Source organism: Ruditapes philippinarum, unplaced genomic scaffold (assembly GCF_026571515.1).
Source record: "Ruditapes philippinarum isolate M1 unplaced genomic scaffold, ASM2657151v2 ctg669_1_1_1_1, whole genome shotgun sequence".
Lineage (NCBI taxonomy): Eukaryota > Metazoa > Mollusca > Bivalvia > Venerida > Veneridae > Ruditapes > Ruditapes philippinarum.
Window position 1 is genome coordinate 1 of NW_026859351.1, and position 18,501 is coordinate 18,501.

The following is an 18,501-nucleotide window of genomic DNA, read 5'->3' on the forward strand; positions in this document are numbered from 1 at the left end:
AAAGGAAAAATTTCATGGCCATTTACCCTTTACTTTTGCAATTACAAGTATAAGTATTGTTATGTCAATTATTTATTCAATATTTATTTATTTTAATTGGTATTCAAGTATCAGTATCAGATAGATATTTACCAGCAACTGTTTCCTCGGTGATATTCACAATTCCACAGTGAATAAACTGGACCAACATTCGGAACACCTCAGAATCGTATTTCTTGACAGGGATAACAAGTCTTTGTGATAATGACCGACCTATTCCAACTGCCTTGCACGTGCTTTTCTTTGACTTCTTGTTACTTTTGGCGTTCCTTTCTTTGTCAGCAGCTTCCATAGACATATGCTTTAATATCAGTTGATACATAACCCTGAAATAATATATGGATACATTAGATAAATCATTCAAGATGAGCTCCAAGTCGTTTATTATATTACTTTTCAATATTGGATTAACGGCTGGGCAAAAAAGTTATCCCTACTAAATTAATACACTCCGTACCAAAAAGTATAATATAAAGGCAAAAGAAAATGGTACTAGTGGTCAACAAGTACATGTACAATTATGTTCTCCATAATCATAATGCTCATGTGTTTACATTGAAATTTCAATTAGAGTTTTCTTACAATTTAATTATATAGCTACATGTAGTTTAATATTGTTTTAGAATGCATTTTCATAAAAAAAATTCCTTCCTATACCAGGAAGAGGAAACAGTTTTCCCCCTAGAAGGCGACAGAAATGAAATTACCTGCTTCGTGTACCCATGATTGCGCGAACTCCGTGCACTGGTACTTCACGCGGTCCAACAACAAATGTGACGTCGCACATCTCGGGCATTGCTAAAATTAGTTTCAGGTGTTCTGAGAGCGAATGTGTGCTTCTAAAATTCATGATTTCTTCATCTTTGTTCATTGGTAAGAAGTTATTATGACTGTCTTGTAATCTACTGTCAAGGCTGTCACGTGATCCCCAAGAACTGACTGACTCCATATCTGTAGATTCATAGCCCGACGAGGAATCTGAAAAAAAGATTAAGAAATGGAAACCACTTATTTAAAATAATAATTAAACTAATTCAGTGTAAACGCGTTAACTAAATATCACAGAAAAACACGTAATATATGCATTTAAATGTGTATGTCCACTCTAAACTTAATCAAAAGAGATCATATCGAAATATAATTTTAATCCTATAAACGCTATAAAACTAAAATTACGTACCTTCATAATCGTAATCAAAGGCTTTATTGGCAAACAAATCATCATTTCCAGCAGCGTCCATCAATGGTAGGGTAGTATATGATGATTCCATGTTGTAGTATTAGATCTATTGTACTGTTATTCTAAACTTGGTTATCTAAAAATGATACATTTGACTTTAATATTAGTGAATATAATGTTGAACATTTATATGGTAACAAATCAAAAAATGTGTCAAAAGGACGTTATAGTGGAGGAATTTCTTTTTATTACAAGTCTTATTTGAAGCAATATGTACACATTGTTGAAAAACATGACTATGGTGTAATATGGGTAAAACTTTCACGTGTATTGTTTAATTTTGATCAAGATGTATTTGTATGTCGTGTTTATATTCCACCAGCTCAGTCTAAGGTACTTAAACATGTAGATTTTGATTTTTTCGAACAGATAGAATATGATGTTATAAGATATAATGACCTAGGGAAAGTTTTTGTTTCCGGTGATCTGAATAGTAGGACTTCCGATTTCCCTGATTATTTAGTCTATGATAAGTATTTAGACCAAAATATATCTTTTTTGAATATACGTGATGTGCCTTTAAGAGTAAACAAGGATCATGTGATTGACAGTCATGGGCGGCGCTTAATAGATATATGCCAATCGACAGGGTTATTAATAGCCAACGGCCGAATTTACAATGATCGAAACAGGGGTGACTTTACTTTTTGTGCAAACGGTGGCCTCTCAACTGTAGATTATCTGTTACTGAATTTTGAAGATTTTGATTCGCTCAACGATTTTGATATTCTTGAATTTAATGAATATTCGGATCATGCACCATTGCTGTTTTCGTTTTCAAGAAAAAATGATAATAACATTTTTAACTGTGAAGAGTCAAATATCGAAAACGATACTAAACTGATATGGGACGCGGATAAAGTACCCCTGTTCAGGTCGAATATATTGAATAATAACTATGACGTTATACAGTCATTGAATGAAATTGTGCGCAATGAACCGATAGACCACGTGTTACAGAAATTTACCGATCTATTATTACGTGAAACACGTGCCGTATTTAATAAAGAGTTTCATAGGTATACGCGCGACACTGGTCATCGATCTAGCCAAAAATGGTTTGATGCTGATTGCGTTAATGCAAAACGCGACTTTAAAAGAAAGCGTAATATCTTTAATAGAGATAAGTCAGATACAAATATGACCCTTTTCGTTAGCGCGAGAACAAACTATAATCGTATTAAACGTAAAGCGATTAAAAAACATAAAATAGCTGAGGGTAAAAAAATTAACCAATTGGCCAAAACTCAGCCAAGAAAATTTTGGAAAACTATTAGAAAAACATTTAAAAAGAAAACGGCGGAAGCTGACGATCTAAATGTCGAGCAACTTCATGACCACTTCAGGTCATTATTTGGAGAACCCCCGGGATTGGATATAAATAACAATAATTTGACCATTGAGAATAATGTACGAAACGATATTTTAGATCGTGATATTTCTGAGGAAGAAATACGTGCGGCTGTATTTTCCCAAAATAACAACAAATCTCCCGGACCCGACATGCTTATATCAGAGGTTTTTAAATCTACTTACGATGTTTTCTCCCCGTTTTTACATAAATTGTATAATAGAATATTTCAATGTGGGGAATACCCACAGTCTTGGGGAGAGGGTATAATTACACCTATTTTTAAAAAGGGTGATACTAATGACCCCCAAAACTACCGCGGCATTACACTTATAAATATCTTGGCAAAAATATATTCCCAAATCCTACTAAATAGGCTCACGAAGTGGTCAGAAGAGAATGAAAAGATCTGCAAGAACCAATATTGTTTTCAGAAAGGAAAATCTATTGTAGACGACATATTTATCTTACAATCTGTAATACCAAAAGTACTTAACTCTGGTGATAAACGTTAATGCATTTTTAAAGATTATGAGAAATGCTTCGATAAGATAGACAGGACATATTTATGGCATAAATTGCTCAAAGAAAACGTAAGTTCTAGTCTTGTGAGAGCTTTAAAGTCAATGTATATGACGGTAAAATCGTGTGTTAAATATAAGTCGAATTATTCATTATTCCGACTTTTTCGAGTCGCATAAAGGTTTGAAGGAGGGGGACCCGTGTTCCCCTCTGCTGTTTATGTTCTTCGTGAACGACATCTTAAGGTATATTAATACCGACCTAGAAGGTATTTTCTCTATTGATGAACTTCAGCTATTCTTAATACTTTTCGCAGACGACCAAGTATTGTTTGCTAAGTCCCCGCAGAGTTTACAGTCGATGATGTCTGATGTCGAGAGATACTGTAGTCTTTGGGATTAAAGATAAATACCTCGAAAACAAAAGCAATGATTTTTGAAAAGGGCAGACATACACACCATGACTTTTATGTTAACGACACCCTTATTGAACTGGTGAATTCATTCAAATATTTAGGTATCACTTTGTTAAAGAACGGAAACTGGTATAGAACTCAGAAATATATATCTGAACATGCCTCATTTGCTCTTTATAACGTTTTTACCATATTTAATAATATTGAGTTGTCTGTTTCTCAGAAATGTAAAATTTTTGATTCACTTGTCGGCTCAATCCTTAACTTTGGATCAGAAATTTGGGGAATGCATGACGGACGCGATGTTGAAAAAATACATACAAAATTTTTGAGACGACTTTTATGCGTTCGAAAATCAACTAACATCTCGGCGCTATACGGTGAATTAGGCCGTTACCCTTTTTCTGTGATGAGACAAATTAAGATGATTAAGTTTTGGGTGAAAATTATTAAGCTTGACGATACAGAGATTGTTAAAAAAGTTTATTCAATGCTTAAGCAAGATGTTGATTCTGGGAATACATATAACTAAAAAAACTGGGCTTTTTGTATTAAAAACATTTTAACAACCCATGGTTTAGCGTATGTATGGATTAACCAGTTTGATATAGATATTCCCTTTGTCATTATCAGACAAAGAATTATAGATACTTTTATACAGAAGTGGTATACTGATATAAACAATTCTGGTCGCCTGCAAACTTATAGCATTTTTAAACATGATTTTAAATGTGAAAAGTATTTTGATTTAATTACAGACAAAAATCATAGAATTGCTCTTACTAAATTTAGAACGTCATCACATAACTTATGTGTATAATCTGGTCGATATGAAAATATACCAAGATCAGAAAGAATATGTAAATCTTGTTTAATGAGACAACCTGAAACAGAGTATCATTTTTTGTTAGTCTGTCCACGTTATAGAGAATTGAGGAAAAGGTTTTTTAAACCTTATTATTGTCACTGGCCGTCTGTTATAAAATTCGACAGCCTAATGTCTTCTAATTCTAAGAAAACTATATGTGCTTTATCTAAATTTATTTACTTAGCAAATAGACAACGTATTTCATAGTATCTCTTCTAGTAATATCTGAAAATGAAATATATTCGAACCATAATTTATTGTTTAAGATGTTTGCATTTGCATGTATATCTTTCAAAGGAACTGTCTTGCAACAGTGAATATTACGTTTAGTCTGTAGGACTTTAGTGTTCTTCATGTCTTTATATTTTAGAAAATGACAGAATAAGTTAAGTGCAAACTATTCAGGATATTGTAGGTTGGCGTCTGTTTATTTGAAACTTATGCATGCAAGTGCAACATATATATTAAACATGTTAAATATTGAATATTAAACATAATATTCTATGAATCATCCTATGTTTACTGGAAAATCTATGTTTTGATCTCCATACATTGTATATATTACAATTGATACTTGTTATAAAATTCGGTAGCCTAATGTCTTCTAATTCTATGAAAACTATATTGTGCTTTGTCTAAATTTATTTACTTAGCAAATAGACAACGTATTTCATAATATCTCTTCTAGTAATATTTGAAAATGAAATATATTCGAACCATAACTTATTGTTTAAGATGTTTGCGTTTGCATGTATATCTTTCAAAAGAACTGACTTGCAACAGTGAATATTACTTTTAGTCTAAAGGACTTTAGTGTTCTTCATGTCTTTATATTTTAGAAAATGATAGAATAAGTTAAGTGCAGACTATTATTCAGGATATTGTAGGTTGGCGTCTGTTTATTTGAACCTTATGCATGCAAGCGCAACATATATATTAAACATGTTAAATATCATATTGAATATTGAACATAATATTCCATGAAACATCTTATGTTTGCTGGAAAAATCCATGTTTTGATCTCCAAACATTGTATATATTACAATTTATACTTGTTATAAGCATTGTACTATGCTTTATACAAATAAACTTATCGTATTCGTATTCGTATTCTTTAATGGCAAGTTCGTAAATGACTGGAGATACTAATTTTGTGTTTTTTATATACGTTTTAATGTTTCAGCTTACCTTGATCACTTTTTTATCGCCCTGACAGAGCAGTTCTTGTCACTTCATGATATATTGTTATTAGTTACTGGGAGATTTTAGAATAAATCTGACGCTCAAAAGTGTGAAAAATAGTTGGTTTGGCCTTTGTTTGTAAATTTTAATGACATTAAAATATAGTAAACAACCCTGATATAAGAAGCATGTTTTTCGCAGGTTTGTTGTCTTAAATTCTAGTTAGAATCTAATGCCATTTAGAAATTTGATTGTAGAAATTAAAGGATAAGTATTTAATTTTATGACTTTATTGCCTTTTTTGCGTGCAATAATTACAGTTATAAAGTTTCTGTCAACATGCAGCCGAAGGCATATATATTAAGATAATATGGTTTATATAGTTTCTCTGATGCAGCCTAAATTTGTTGCAATATTCATGGAGCTAAATATATATATCTGTGCAATATCTGATCAATAAATTACTAAAATAGTTGAAATTCGGTGCAGGCCCTACATAAGTGGAGACAGGGAGGTATATTTAGGTTCCTTGTCGAGGCATAGGCTATTTTGCTCAGTGAAAATAATAGATGGAGAGTAAGGCCCCTTCAGAATTATAGCAGTTAATGTAAAGTCCGATTTACAAAATCCAATCCCTATAAAAAAAAGTATGGGGACATATTTTCTAACAAACTTTACAGTACTGCTACTATTGATAGGATTTCTAGTTCCTGTGAAAGTACATCGGATAACTTTTTTTTTTCGTTATAAATACTACTTATAAATATCATATGTCTGTATAATTCTGGTCCAAAAAGATGTATTAATCTATTATCTATTATTATTATTATTATTATTATTATTATTATTATTATTATTATTAACATGACAAATAATAAAATAATAAAACCATTAGATTTACTTTGTTATCGTTTTTCAAATAATATCAAAAAATACATTATGATCCATCTGGAAGCTGGAGCATTCTTCTCGGCCCTTTCCGACAAACTTCGGATAAGGTTATTATTAAATAGCCGAGAAATTTCAATGCGGAAGCTGGAGTAATGGTTGAATGAGAAAATCTCATTGAGCATCATATCGTTTGAAAGGTCTAATGAAACAGACTTCTATTACCGCGTTTATCATAATAGATGTGTATTACATTTGTATTATGTTTTAAAGCTCGCCTGATCTTAGCTCACTTAAGCATTAAGGCTCAGTTGTGAACCTTAGTGGTATCATGATGTGCATTGTATGATATGATAGACAATTACTTTAAAAGCACATTATGCCCTACAAATGAATAATATTTTCATTTATTAGAAAGGGCAAACGTGGTTGTAGCATTGAAATATGGTTTAGAGCATGTTAACACACTTATAACCTGAAAATATAAACATTGAATGTGAAAGTATGTCATAAAAGTAGCAAAATTTAAACAAAGTGGTATTTTTACTTCCATACAAAAAACTTAATCACAGTTCCGTCCATGAACAGGCTCAATCAAACCGAGCCTGCAACATTTTCAATTTTGTCGTGTTGGGCTTTCTTTAGGGATTCTGTATTTCTCTATTTCACTAAAACGTCCAAAACGGTAAAATCGAAAATATTGCAGGCTCTGTTTTATTCATGGACGGTAGTGGCAAGTACAAGGTACCGTCCAGGTACCCCCCTCCAGCTACGACTTAAGTAAAGTTCACAAGAATCAGCTTGTTAAGGATTAACTGTCGCATATTCAATCATGCTGGAAACACCAGAATAATAGTGAAAAACAGAATCCCTAAAGAAAGCCCAACACGGCAAAATTGTAAAATGTTGCAGGCTCGGTTTGATTGAGCCTGTTCATGGACGGTACAAGTTAACAGTGCAAGTTACCTTCCCCGCCCACTAGCACCGGCTTAAGCAGAATTCAACATTTAAACACAAAAATGGTGAATTTTGAATTTAGAAACATCTGCAGATGTGTTGATACGGTGGTTATCATGGAACCTTCAATATGACACAGTAGTGTCATTCCATGAAAAGCGGCGCATGGTCCCCAAGTAAAAGAATGCGTGTGCCCTGAACGAGAAAACAATGGGCGGAACTGGTTCATATTCTATCTGGTTCGAGAAGGCATAAAGTGACGTATAAAAACGCCCCTTGTCTATTTCATTTTCTCAGACAATAACGCTGATAATACAATTTTGAGTAAGACGTACTCCATACAAAATTTGACTTTAATTCATCAAATTTTCCCAAAAAGTGTAACTAGTAATGCTTTGCAAGGATAACACAAGTTTCAAGTTTAGTATTAGTTAAGATTATTATTCTGTCTCCTTTACTTTATCCACGTGCATCGAAATTATTTGGTAAAGGGCATGTCTAGACTTAGATCCGTATGTATTACTCCATACAAAATTTGACTTTAATTCATAAAATTTTATATATGTAACTAGTAATGATTTGCAAGGATAACACAAGTTTCAAGTTTAGTATCAAGATTTTCATACTTTACTTTGTCCGCGTGCATGGAAATTATTTGGTAAAGGGCATGTCTAGACTTAGATCCGTATGTATTACCATACAATAAATGGATTAGGCAAAATAGAGAGAAATAAAGAACGCAGCCACAATACAAAAGGAAAACATCAATGCTTTGCTTAGAAATTTTATTTTACAAAAACAAACCATAACAAATAAATTATACACCAACAAAAAATATAACAATCAATAATTTAATTAATAATCAATTTAGCACATTTTCGAAATTAATCACTTTGAATTGCTGACACCAGGTCTAAGATTAAACTGGAGTTTCTTCAAGTTTGCCGATACATCGTTTGTCCAAAACTGAATAAATCTGGAATATAAAATAGAGAATGATAATAAATATAAGCACACTAATATGAGTGACATAAAAGAAATGAATGTAATAACAATCTAATGACACAAATACTTTTATATAGGTGTGAAATTATAAATGTAAAACGCAAAAAAATGGATCTTAAAAAAACTCGACTAAAAAATCACACAAGAACCGTTTTAAAATTCATTAATAATGAACTTACCCTATCAAATAATGTTTTGGAAGCTTTATGCTGGCTGTAACATCTTGTAGAAAAGAGCAGTTTCTCAGCTCTACCGACCTTGATACATCTCTCAACAAAATCTAAACAAGCTTTGATCAGATCTGGTAGCTCAAAATGGGAGGCAGCACAAAATAAACCTGAAATTCATAAAATCGTATTAAATAAACGTTTCTGTAAACATGCAAAAATATTTGAAATATAGCCATTTCAACCAATAACAGTAAAGTTGCACCTCTTTTCAAAACGTTAAGGAATTAATGGAATATTCACCATGCCCCCAATGACTTTGCGATTATGATGTTTTGTAATTTCAATAGTTTTTCTATATTCAAGTAACAGATAGATATTTACCAGCAACTGTTTCCTCGGTGATATTCACAATTCCACAGTGAATAAACTGGACCAACATTCGGAACACCTCAGAATCGTATTTCTTGACAGGGATAACAAGTCTTTGTGATAATGACCGACCTATTCCAACTGCCTTGCACGTGCTTTTCTTTGACTTCTTGTTACTTTTGGCGTTCCTTTCTTTGTCAGCAGCTTCCATAGACATATGCTTTAATATCAGTTGATACATAACCCTGAAATAATATATGGATACATTAGATTAATCATTCAAGATGAGCTTCAAGTTGTTCATTAAATTACTTTTCAATATTAGATTAACGGCTGGGCAAAAATGTTATCCCTACCAAATGAGTTCACCCCATACCAAAAAGTATAAAATAAAGGCAAAAAAATGGTACAAATATGGTTAACATGTACATGTACATTTATGTTCTCCATTATCATAATGCTGATGTGTTTACATTGAAATTTCAATTAGAATTTTCTTACAATTTAATTATATAGCTACATGTAGTTTAATATTGTTTTAGAATGCATTTTCATAAAAAAATCCTTCCTATACCAAACTTTTAGGAAGAGGAAACAGTTTTTCCCCTAGAAGGCGACAGAAATGAAATTACCTGCTTCGTGTACCCATGATTGCGCGAACTCCGTGCACTGGTACTTCACGTGGTCCAACAACAAACGTGACGTCGCACATCTCGGGCATTGCTAAAATTAGTTTCAGGTGTTCTGAGAGCGAATGTGTGCTTCTAAAATTCATGATTTCTTCATCTTTGTTCATTGGTAAGAAGTTATTATGACTGTCTTGTAATCTACTGTCAAGGCTGTCACGTGATCCCCAAGAACTGACTGACTCCATATCTGTAGATTCATAGCCCGACGAGGAATCTGAAAAAATATATTAAGAAATGGAAACCACTTATTTAAAACAATATTTAAACTAATTCAGTGTGAACGCGTTAATTAAATATCACAGACAAACACGTAATATATGCATTTAAATGTGTATGTCCACTCTAAACTTAATCCAAAGAGATCATATCGAAATATAATTTTATATAAACGCTATAAAACTAAAATTAGGTACCTTCATAATCGTAATCAAAGGCTTTATTGGCGAACAAATCATCATTTCCAGCAGCGTCCTTCAATGGTAGGGTAGTATATGATGATTCCATGTTGTAGTATTAGATCTATTGTACTGTTATTCTTTAATGGCAAGTTCGTAAATGACTGAAGATACTAATTTTGTGTTTTTAAACGTTTTAATGTTTCAGCTTACCTTGATCACTTTTTTATCGCCCTGACAGAGCAGTTCTTGTCATTTCATGATATATTGTTATTAGTTACATTAATCTGACGCTCAAAAGTGTGAAAAATAGTTGGTTTGACCTTTGTTTGTAAATTTTAATGACATTAAAATATAGTAAACAACCCTGATATAAGAAGCATGTTTTTCGCAGGTTTGTTGTCTTAAATTCTAGTTAGAATCTAATGCCATTTAGAAATTTGATTGTAGAAATTAAAGGATAAGTATTTAATTTTATTACTTTATTGCCTATTGTGCACAAAATAATTACAGTCATAAAGTTTCTGTCAACATGCAGCCCAAGACATACATATTAAGATAATATGGAATATATAGTGTCTCAGATGCAGCCTAAATTTGTTGCAATATTCATGGAGCTAAATATATATATCTGTGCAATATCTGATCAATAAATTACTAAAATAGTTGAAATTCGGTGCAGGCCCTACATAAGTGGAGACAGGGAGGTATATTTAGGTTCCTGGTCGAGGTATAGGCTATTTTGCTCAGTGCTCAGAGCAAGGCCCCTTCAGAATTATAGCAGTTACTGTAAAAACCGATTAAAGAAATTCATCCCAATAAAAAAGTATGGGGATATATTTTTTTAACAAACAGTACTGTTACTATTGACAGGATTTCTAGTTGCTGTGAAAGTCCATTGGATAACTTTTTTTTTCGTTATAAATACTACTTATAAATATCATATGTCTGTATAATTCTGGTCCAAAAAAAAAGATGTAATAATCTATTATTATTATAATTATTATATTTATTATAATTATTATTATTATTTATTATTATTTTTATTATTATTATTAACATGACAAATAATAAAATAATAAAACCATTAAATTTACTTTGTTAAAGTTTTTCAAATAGTATCAAAATATATATTATTATGATCCATCAGGAAGCTGGAGCAATCTTATCGGCCCTTTCCGACAAACTTCGGATAAGGTTATTATTAAATAGCCGAGAAATTTCAATGCGGAAGCTGGAGTAATGGTTGAATGAGAAAATCTTATTGAGCATCATATCGTTTGAAAGGTCTAATCAAACAGACTTCTATTACCGCGTTTATCATAATAGATGTGTATTACATTTGTATTATGTTTTAAAGCTCGCCTGATCTTAGCTCACTTAAGCATTAAGGCTCAGTTGTGAACCTTAGTGGTATCATGATGTGCATTGTATGATATGATAGACAATTACTTTAAAAGCATATTATGCCCTACAAATGAATAGTATTTTCATTTATTAGAAAAGGCAAACATGGTTATAACATTGAAAAATGGTTTAGAGCATGTTAACACACTTATAACCTGAAAATATAAGCATTGAATGTGAAAGTATGTCATAAAAGTGGCAAAATGTAAACAAAGTGGTATTTTTACTTCCATACAAAAAACTTAATCACAGTTCCGTCCATGAACAGGCTCAATCAAACCGAGCCTGCAACATTTTCAATTTTGTCGTGTTGGGCTTTCTTTAGGGATTCTGTATTTCTCTATTTCACTAAAACGTCCAAAACGGTAAAATCGAAAATATTGCAGGCTCTGTTTTTATTCATGGACGGTAGTGGCAAGTACAAGGTACCGTCCAGGTACCCCCTCCAGCTACGACTTAAGTAAAGTTCACAAGAATCAGCTTGTTAAGGATTAACTGTCGCATATTCAATCATGCTGGAAACACCAGAATAATAGTGAAAAACAGAATCCCTAAAGAAAGCCCAACACGGCAAAATTGTAAAATGTTGCAGGCTCGGTTTGATTGAGCCTGTTCATGGACGGTACAAGTTAACAGTGCAAGTTACCTTCCCCGCCCACTAGCACCGGCTTAAGCAGAATTCAACATTTAAACACAAAAATGGTGAATTTTGAATTTAGAAACATCTGCAGATGTGTTGATACGGTGGTTATCATGGAACCTTCAATATGACACAGTAGTGTCATTCCATGAAAAGCGGCGCATGGTCCCCAAGTAAAAGAATGCGTGCTGAACGAGAAAACAATGGGCGGAACTGGTTCATATTCTATCTAGTTCGAGAAGGCATGAAGTGACGTATAAAAACGCCCTTTGTCTATTTCATTTTCTCAGACAATAACGCTGAGAAAACTTTGTTACAATTTTGAGTAAGACGTACTCCATACAAAATTTGACTTTAATTCATAAAATATTATATACGTAACTAGTAATGATTTGCAAGGATAACACAAGTTTCAAGTTTAGTATGAAGTTAAGATTTTCATTCTTTCTACTTTACTTTGTCCACGTGCATCGAAATTATTTGGTTAAGGGCATGTCTAGACTTAGATCCGTATGTATTACTCCATACAAAATTTGACTTTAATTCTGTAACAAGGTGTATTTTTCGGGTAATCTGTGTTTTGAGATGTTCCCTAGCTTTCCTGTGTTTTTATCCATATTGTTTATGTAAGAGTGCTTTCCCCTTGACTTTGGCGGGAATTTGTACGTGTCTCGTGAATCTCGTTTTCATTTCGTTCAGTGCGTTGGTTGGTAGCCATTGAGAGAGGAAGGTCTCTCTGTTCAGAAGTTGTGATGTTTTTTACACTTTAACATGTTTCTTTTTGGTTGGAAACAGTTCATCTTTGTATAAGGTAACTATTGCAATGGCTGAAGTAATTTATTAAAGAATTATTCTTTGTTATTTTGGCTAAGTAATGTACATGTTTCATTTCGAAGATAAATCCAAGATGGCTACTACTTTCAACTTTTAATCCTAATTATGCTATCTTTTACTTATCTCAACTAATTTGCATGTGTATAATAATTAATGCATTGTTCTTCACAGCAGCACTCGGTGAGATTCATTTGTGTGGATTTGTGTGGATGATGGCGTATATCTTATTTGTGTAAAAGGGCTAAAGATCCTACAGATCTGTAAGTTGATATTTTATTGTCTATGAGAGAAATGTTTTATATATATATTAGGTACTTTGATGAATTATTGAATTCTAATAACTTTTGCATTGTTACAACTAAATGTAAGCACAGGGACCACTTTATCATTGAGTAATGGACTGCTATAATTAAGAACTATGAACTTAGCTATGAACTATGTTATTGACATAATTGGAGATGTATAAATAGCTGTGGATTTGAACCACGAGTTAGTTTGGGTATTTTACCTACTCCAGGTAAAATGTATATTTATTATGAATGATATAAAAGAGAGATAACTCTTTATATGACTTATAAGAATCTCCAATCATTTGGTAAGGATTGTTACTATTTACTATTTCAGTGCCTACCTTGTTCACATGCTTATATGATTACGTAGACTGATGGTTGGTAACTTGGTTTACAAGATGTACCGGTATACTTTGTGAATATGTCAGATGAACTGTTGTAAATAATGTAAAGATTTGGTTTGTCAATAAACTACATATGATCGAACCTGAAGAGAAGATTTTGTATATATTGATACCCCTGAAGAGATATCCCAAAATTACAATTCATAAAATTTTATATATGTAACTAGTAATGATTTGCAAGGATAACACAAGTTTCAAGTTTAGTATCAAGATTTTCATACTTTACTTTGTCCGCGTGCATGGAAATTATTTGGTAAAGGGCATGTCTAGACTTAGATCCGTATGTATTACCATACAATAAATGGATTAGGCAAAAAATAGAGAGAAATAAAGAACGCAGCCACAATACAAAAGGAAAACATCAATGCTTTGCTTAGAATTTTTATTTTACAAAAAACAAACCATAACAAATAAATTATACACTAACAAAACATATAACAATCAATAATTTAATTAATAATCAATTTAGCACATTTTCGAAATGAATCACTTAGAATTGCTGACACCAGGTCTAAGATTAAACTGGAGTTTCTTCAAGTTTGCCGATACATCGTTTGTCCAAAACTGAATAAATCTGGAATATGAAATAGAGAATGATAATAAATATAAGCACACTAATATGAGTGACATAAAAGAAATGAATGTAATAACAATCTAATGACACAAATACTTTTATATAGGTGTGAAATTATAAATGTAAAACGCAAAAAATGGATCTTAAAAAAACTCGACTAAAAAATCACACAAGAACCGTTTAAAATTCATTAATAATGAACTTACCCTATCAAATAATGTTTTGGAAGCTTTATGCTGGCTGTAACATCTTGTAGAAAAGAGCAGTTTCTCAGCTCTACCGACCTTGATACATCTCTCAACAAAATCTAAACAAGCTTTGATCAGATCTGGTAGCTCAAAATGGGAGGCAGCACAAAATAAACCTGAAATTCATAAAATCGTATTAAATAAACGTTTCTGTAAACATGCAAAAATATTTGAAATATAGCCATTTCAACCAATAACAGTAAAGTTGCACCTCTTTTCAAAACGTTAAGGAATTAATGGAATATTCACCATGCCCCCAATGACTTTGCGATTATGATGTTTTGTAATTTCAATAGTTTTTCTATATTCAAGTAACAGATAGATATTTACCAGCAACTGTTTCCTCGGTGATATTCACAATTCCACAGTGAATAAACTGGACCAACATTCGGAACACCTCAGAATCGTATTTCTTGACAGGGATGACAAGTCTTTGTGATAATGACCGACCTATTCCAACTGCCTTGCACGTGCTTTTCTTTGACTTCTTGTTACTTTTGGCGTTCCTTTCTTTGTCAGCAGCTTCCATAGACATATGCTTTAATATCAGTTGATACATAACCCTGAAATAATATATGGATACATTAGATTAATCATTCAAGGCGAGCTTCAAGTTGTTCATTAAATTACTTTCAATATTAGATTAACGGCTGGGCAAAAATGTTATCCCTGCCAAATGAGTTCACCCCATACCAAAAAGTATAAAATAAAGGCAAAAAAGTGTACAAATATGGTTAACATGTACATGTACATTTATGTTCTCCATTATCATAATGTTCATGTGTTTACATTGAAATTTCAATTAGAGTTTTCTTACAATTTAATTATATAGCTACATGTAGTTTAATATTGTTTTAGAATGCATTTTCAGAAAAAAATTCCTTCCTATACCAAACTTTTAGGAAGGGGAAACAGTATTCCCCCTAGAAGGCGACAGAAATGAAATTACCTGCTTCGTGTACCCATGATTGCTCGAACTCCGTGCACTGGTACCTCACGCGGTCCAACAACAAATGTGACGTCGCACATCTCGGGCATTGCTAAAATTAGTTTCAGGTGTTCTGAGAGCGAATGTGTGCTTCTAAAATTCATGATTTCTTCATCTTTGTTCATTGGTAAGAAGTTATTATGACTGTCTTGTAATCTACTGTCAAGGCTGTCACGTGATCCCCAAGAACTGACTGACTCCATATCTGTAGATTCATAGCCCGACGAGGAATCTGAAAAAAATATATTAAGAAATGGAAACCACTTATTTAAAACAATAATTAAACTAATTCAGTGTAAACGCGTTAATTAAATATCACAGACAAACACGTAAGATATGCATTTAAATGTGTATTTCCACTCTAAACTTAATCAAAAGAGATCATATCGAAATAAAATTTTAATCCTATAAACGCTATAAAACTAAAATTACGTACCTTCATAATCGTAGTCAAAAGCTTTATTGGCGAACAAATCATCATTTCCAGCAGCGTCCATCAATGGTAGGGTTGAATATGATGATTCCATGTTGTAGTATTAAATCTATTATACTGCTATTCTTTAATGGCAAGTTCGTAAATGACTGGAGATACTAATTTTGTGTTTTTTATATACGTTTTAATGTTTCAGCTTACCTTGATCACTTTTTTATCGCCCTGACAGAGCAGTTCTTGTCACTTCATGATATATTGTTATTAGTTACTGGGAGATTTTAGAATAAATCTGACGCTCAAAAGTGTGAAAAATAGTTGGTTTGGTCTTTGTTTGTAAATTTTAATGACATTAAAATATAACAACCCTGATATAAGAAGCCTGTTTTTCGCAGGTTTGTTGTCTTAAATTCTACTTAGAATCTAATGCCATTTTGAAATTTGATTGTAGAAATTAAAGGATAAGTATTTAATTTTATTACTTTATTGCCTATTGTGCACACAATAATTACAGTTAAAAAGTTTCTGTCAACATGCAGCCAAAGACATATATATTAAGATAATATGGTATATATAGTGTCTCTGATGCAGCCTAAATTTGTTGCAATATTCATGGAACTAAATATATATAGCTGTGCAATATCTGATCAATAAATTACTAAGGGAGACAGGGAGGTATATTTAGGTTGCTGGTCGATGCATAGGCTATTTTGCTCAGTGAAAATAATAGATGGAGTGCAAGGCCCCTTCAGCATTATAGCAGTTAATATAAAGTACGATTAAAGAAATCCATCCCTATAAAAAATGTATGGGGATTTATTTTTTAAACAAACTTTACAGTACTGCTACTATTGATAGGATTTTAAATGTATGGGGATTTATTTTTTAAACAAACTTTACAGTACTGCTACTATTGATAGGATTTCTAGTTCCTGTGAAAGTACATCGGATAACTTTTTTTTTTCGTTATAAATACTACTTATAAATATCATATGTCTGTATAATTCTGGTCCAAAAAAGATGTTTTAATCTATTATTATTATTAACATGACAAATAATAAAACCATTGAATTTACTTTGTTATCGTTTTTCAAATAATATCAAAAAATACATTATGATCCATCAGGAAGCTGGAGCAATCTTCTCGGCCCGTTCCGACAAACTTCGGATAAGATTATTATTAAATAGCCGAGATATTTCAATGTGGAAGCTGGAGTAATATATAAATATATATATATAATACATTATGATCCATCAGGAAGCTGGAGCAATCTTCTCGGCCCTTTCCGACAAACTTCGGATAATAAGGTTATTATTAAATAGCCGAGATATTTCAATGTGGAAGCTGGAGTAATATATAAATATATATATATAATACATTATGATCCATCAGGAAGCTGGAGCAATCTTCTCGGCCCTTTCCGACAAACTTCGGATAATAAGGTTATTATTAAATAGCCGAGAAATTTCAATGTGGAAGCTGGAGTAATATATAAATATATATATATAATACATTATGATCCATCAGGAAGCTGGAGCAATCTTCTCGGCCCTTTCCCACAAACTTCCGATACGGTTTTTATTATTAAATAGCCGAGATGTTTCAATTATGGTTGAATGAGAAAATCTTATTGAGCATCATATCGTTTTGAAGGTCTAATCAAACATACTTGATGCAACTTGGCGTTACTTGAATTTGGTTTCTATTATCGCGTTTATAATAATAGATGTGTCTTAGATTTGTATTATGTTTTAAAGCTCGTCTGAGCTTAGCTCACTCATGCATAAGTGCTCAATTGTGAGCCTTTGTGGTATCATGATGTGCATCGTATGATATGTGACAAACAATTCTTACTTTATAAGCATATTATGCCCTACAAATGAATAATATTTTCATTTATAAGAAAGGGCAAACATGGTTATAGCATTGAAATATGGTTTAGAGCATGTTAACACACTTATTACCTGTAAATATAAGCATTGAATGTGAAAGTATGTCATAAAAGTAGCAAAATGTAAACAAAGTGGTATTTTTCGCCCATTCTCAATAAAATAAAGCATTTGAGGTTGAAAAATATTAAAAATTTGATGTTGTCATTGTGTCATTTTTTATCACTGAGTTAAATGTTTAGGGTATTTTGCAAGTTTGCCAGACATATTTTGAACAAGAAACTATGATATAACAGGATGGCATTTATTTCGGTAATGACACTGTATTTATTCGGTAACGTAGATTTCAGATCTAATAATGTAACATATTGGCTGCATATTAATAACAAATGTCTGTAACATATATCAAAATCTGTAAATTCTCTATCTAGAGGGACTTTCTAACCCAGGAAAATTCAAAGAAGTTGGGTACCTTGCTAATTTTCAGTCAGTTTCTTCAAAGTTAAATATTCGTAGAAAGCAAAAATAGTCAATTTTGAAAATGATTATTTTATGTCTTCATTCAAAGGATATATATCATATACAATATATGAGAGGTCGAATGCATACACAATTTTTGTATTAGCAATTTTTTTTCTCAAAATATTCAACTTTCCACTTTCTTAATATTTGGAAAATTTAGTACTAAACAGTTCGATATTTATCC

General features: G+C 32.0%; 3 protein-coding genes and 1 long non-coding RNA gene across 4 annotated transcripts; 1 reads left to right on the forward strand and 3 right to left on the reverse strand.

The window, feature by feature from the left end:
* Nucleotides 1-132: 132 nt before the first annotated feature.
* On the reverse strand, nucleotides 133-1,310 carry LOC132756200 (serine-enriched protein-like; the record flags this gene model as incomplete). The annotated part of the gene is made up of 3 exons (XM_060747212.1): nucleotides 1,220-1,310; nucleotides 747-1,017; nucleotides 133-365 (listed from the first exon to the last, which is right to left on the reverse strand). Coding segments are annotated over exons 1-3 (595 nt in total), but the record flags the coding sequence as incomplete, so codon positions are not given.
* Nucleotides 1,311-8,381: 7,071 nt separating this feature from the next.
* Nucleotides 8,382-10,199, reverse strand: LOC132756184 (serine-enriched protein-like). The gene is made up of 5 exons (XM_060747190.1): nucleotides 10,109-10,199; nucleotides 9,639-9,909; nucleotides 9,019-9,251; nucleotides 8,647-8,804; nucleotides 8,382-8,438 (listed from the first exon to the last, which is right to left on the reverse strand). Exons 1-5 carry the CDS (start codon nucleotides 10,197-10,199, stop codon nucleotides 8,382-8,384), a joined length of 810 nt encoding a protein of 269 aa, XP_060603173.1.
* Nucleotides 10,200-12,787: 2,588 nt separating this feature from the next.
* LOC132756201 (uncharacterized) lies at nucleotides 12,788-13,758 on the forward strand. The gene is made up of 3 exons (XR_009629297.1): nucleotides 12,788-12,948; nucleotides 13,143-13,231; nucleotides 13,596-13,758. It is a non-coding gene; the product is annotated as an uncharacterized LOC132756201 (long non-coding RNA).
* A 424-nt stretch (nucleotides 13,759-14,182) lies between these two features.
* LOC132756185 (serine-enriched protein-like) lies at nucleotides 14,183-15,780 on the reverse strand. The gene is made up of 4 exons (XM_060747191.1): nucleotides 15,437-15,780; nucleotides 14,818-15,050; nucleotides 14,446-14,603; nucleotides 14,183-14,239 (listed from the first exon to the last, which is right to left on the reverse strand). Exons 1-4 carry the CDS (start codon nucleotides 15,676-15,678, stop codon nucleotides 14,183-14,185), a joined length of 690 nt encoding a protein of 229 aa, XP_060603174.1. The 5' UTR covers nucleotides 15,679-15,780.
* Nucleotides 15,781-18,501: the final 2,721 nt, after the last annotated feature.

Excerpts from the sequence above, each read along its gene's own strand:
- LOC132756185 (XM_060747191.1), bottom strand. The coding sequence starts at position 15,678 with ATGGAGTCAGTCAGTTCTTGGGGATCACGTGACAGCCTTGACAGTAGA. Across the intron at positions 15,051-15,436 it reads ATCATGGGTACACGAAGCAG|GGTTATGTATCAACTGATAT; the intron begins GTAATTTCATTT and ends ATATTATTTCAG. Across the intron at positions 14,604-14,817 it reads CACCGAGGAAACAGTTGCTG|GTTTATTTTGTGCTGCCTCC; the intron begins GTAAATATCTAT and ends TATGAATTTCAG.
- LOC132756184 (XM_060747190.1), bottom strand. The coding sequence starts at position 10,199 with ATGGAATCATCATATACTACCCTACCATTGAAGGACGCTGCTGGAAAT. Across the intron at positions 9,252-9,638 it reads ATCATGGGTACACGAAGCAG|GGTTATGTATCAACTGATAT; the intron begins GTAATTTCATTT and ends ATATTATTTCAG. Across the intron at positions 8,439-8,646 it reads CCAAAACATTATTTGATAGG|ATTTATTCAGTTTTGGACAA; the intron begins GTAAGTTCATTA and ends TTTATATTCCAG.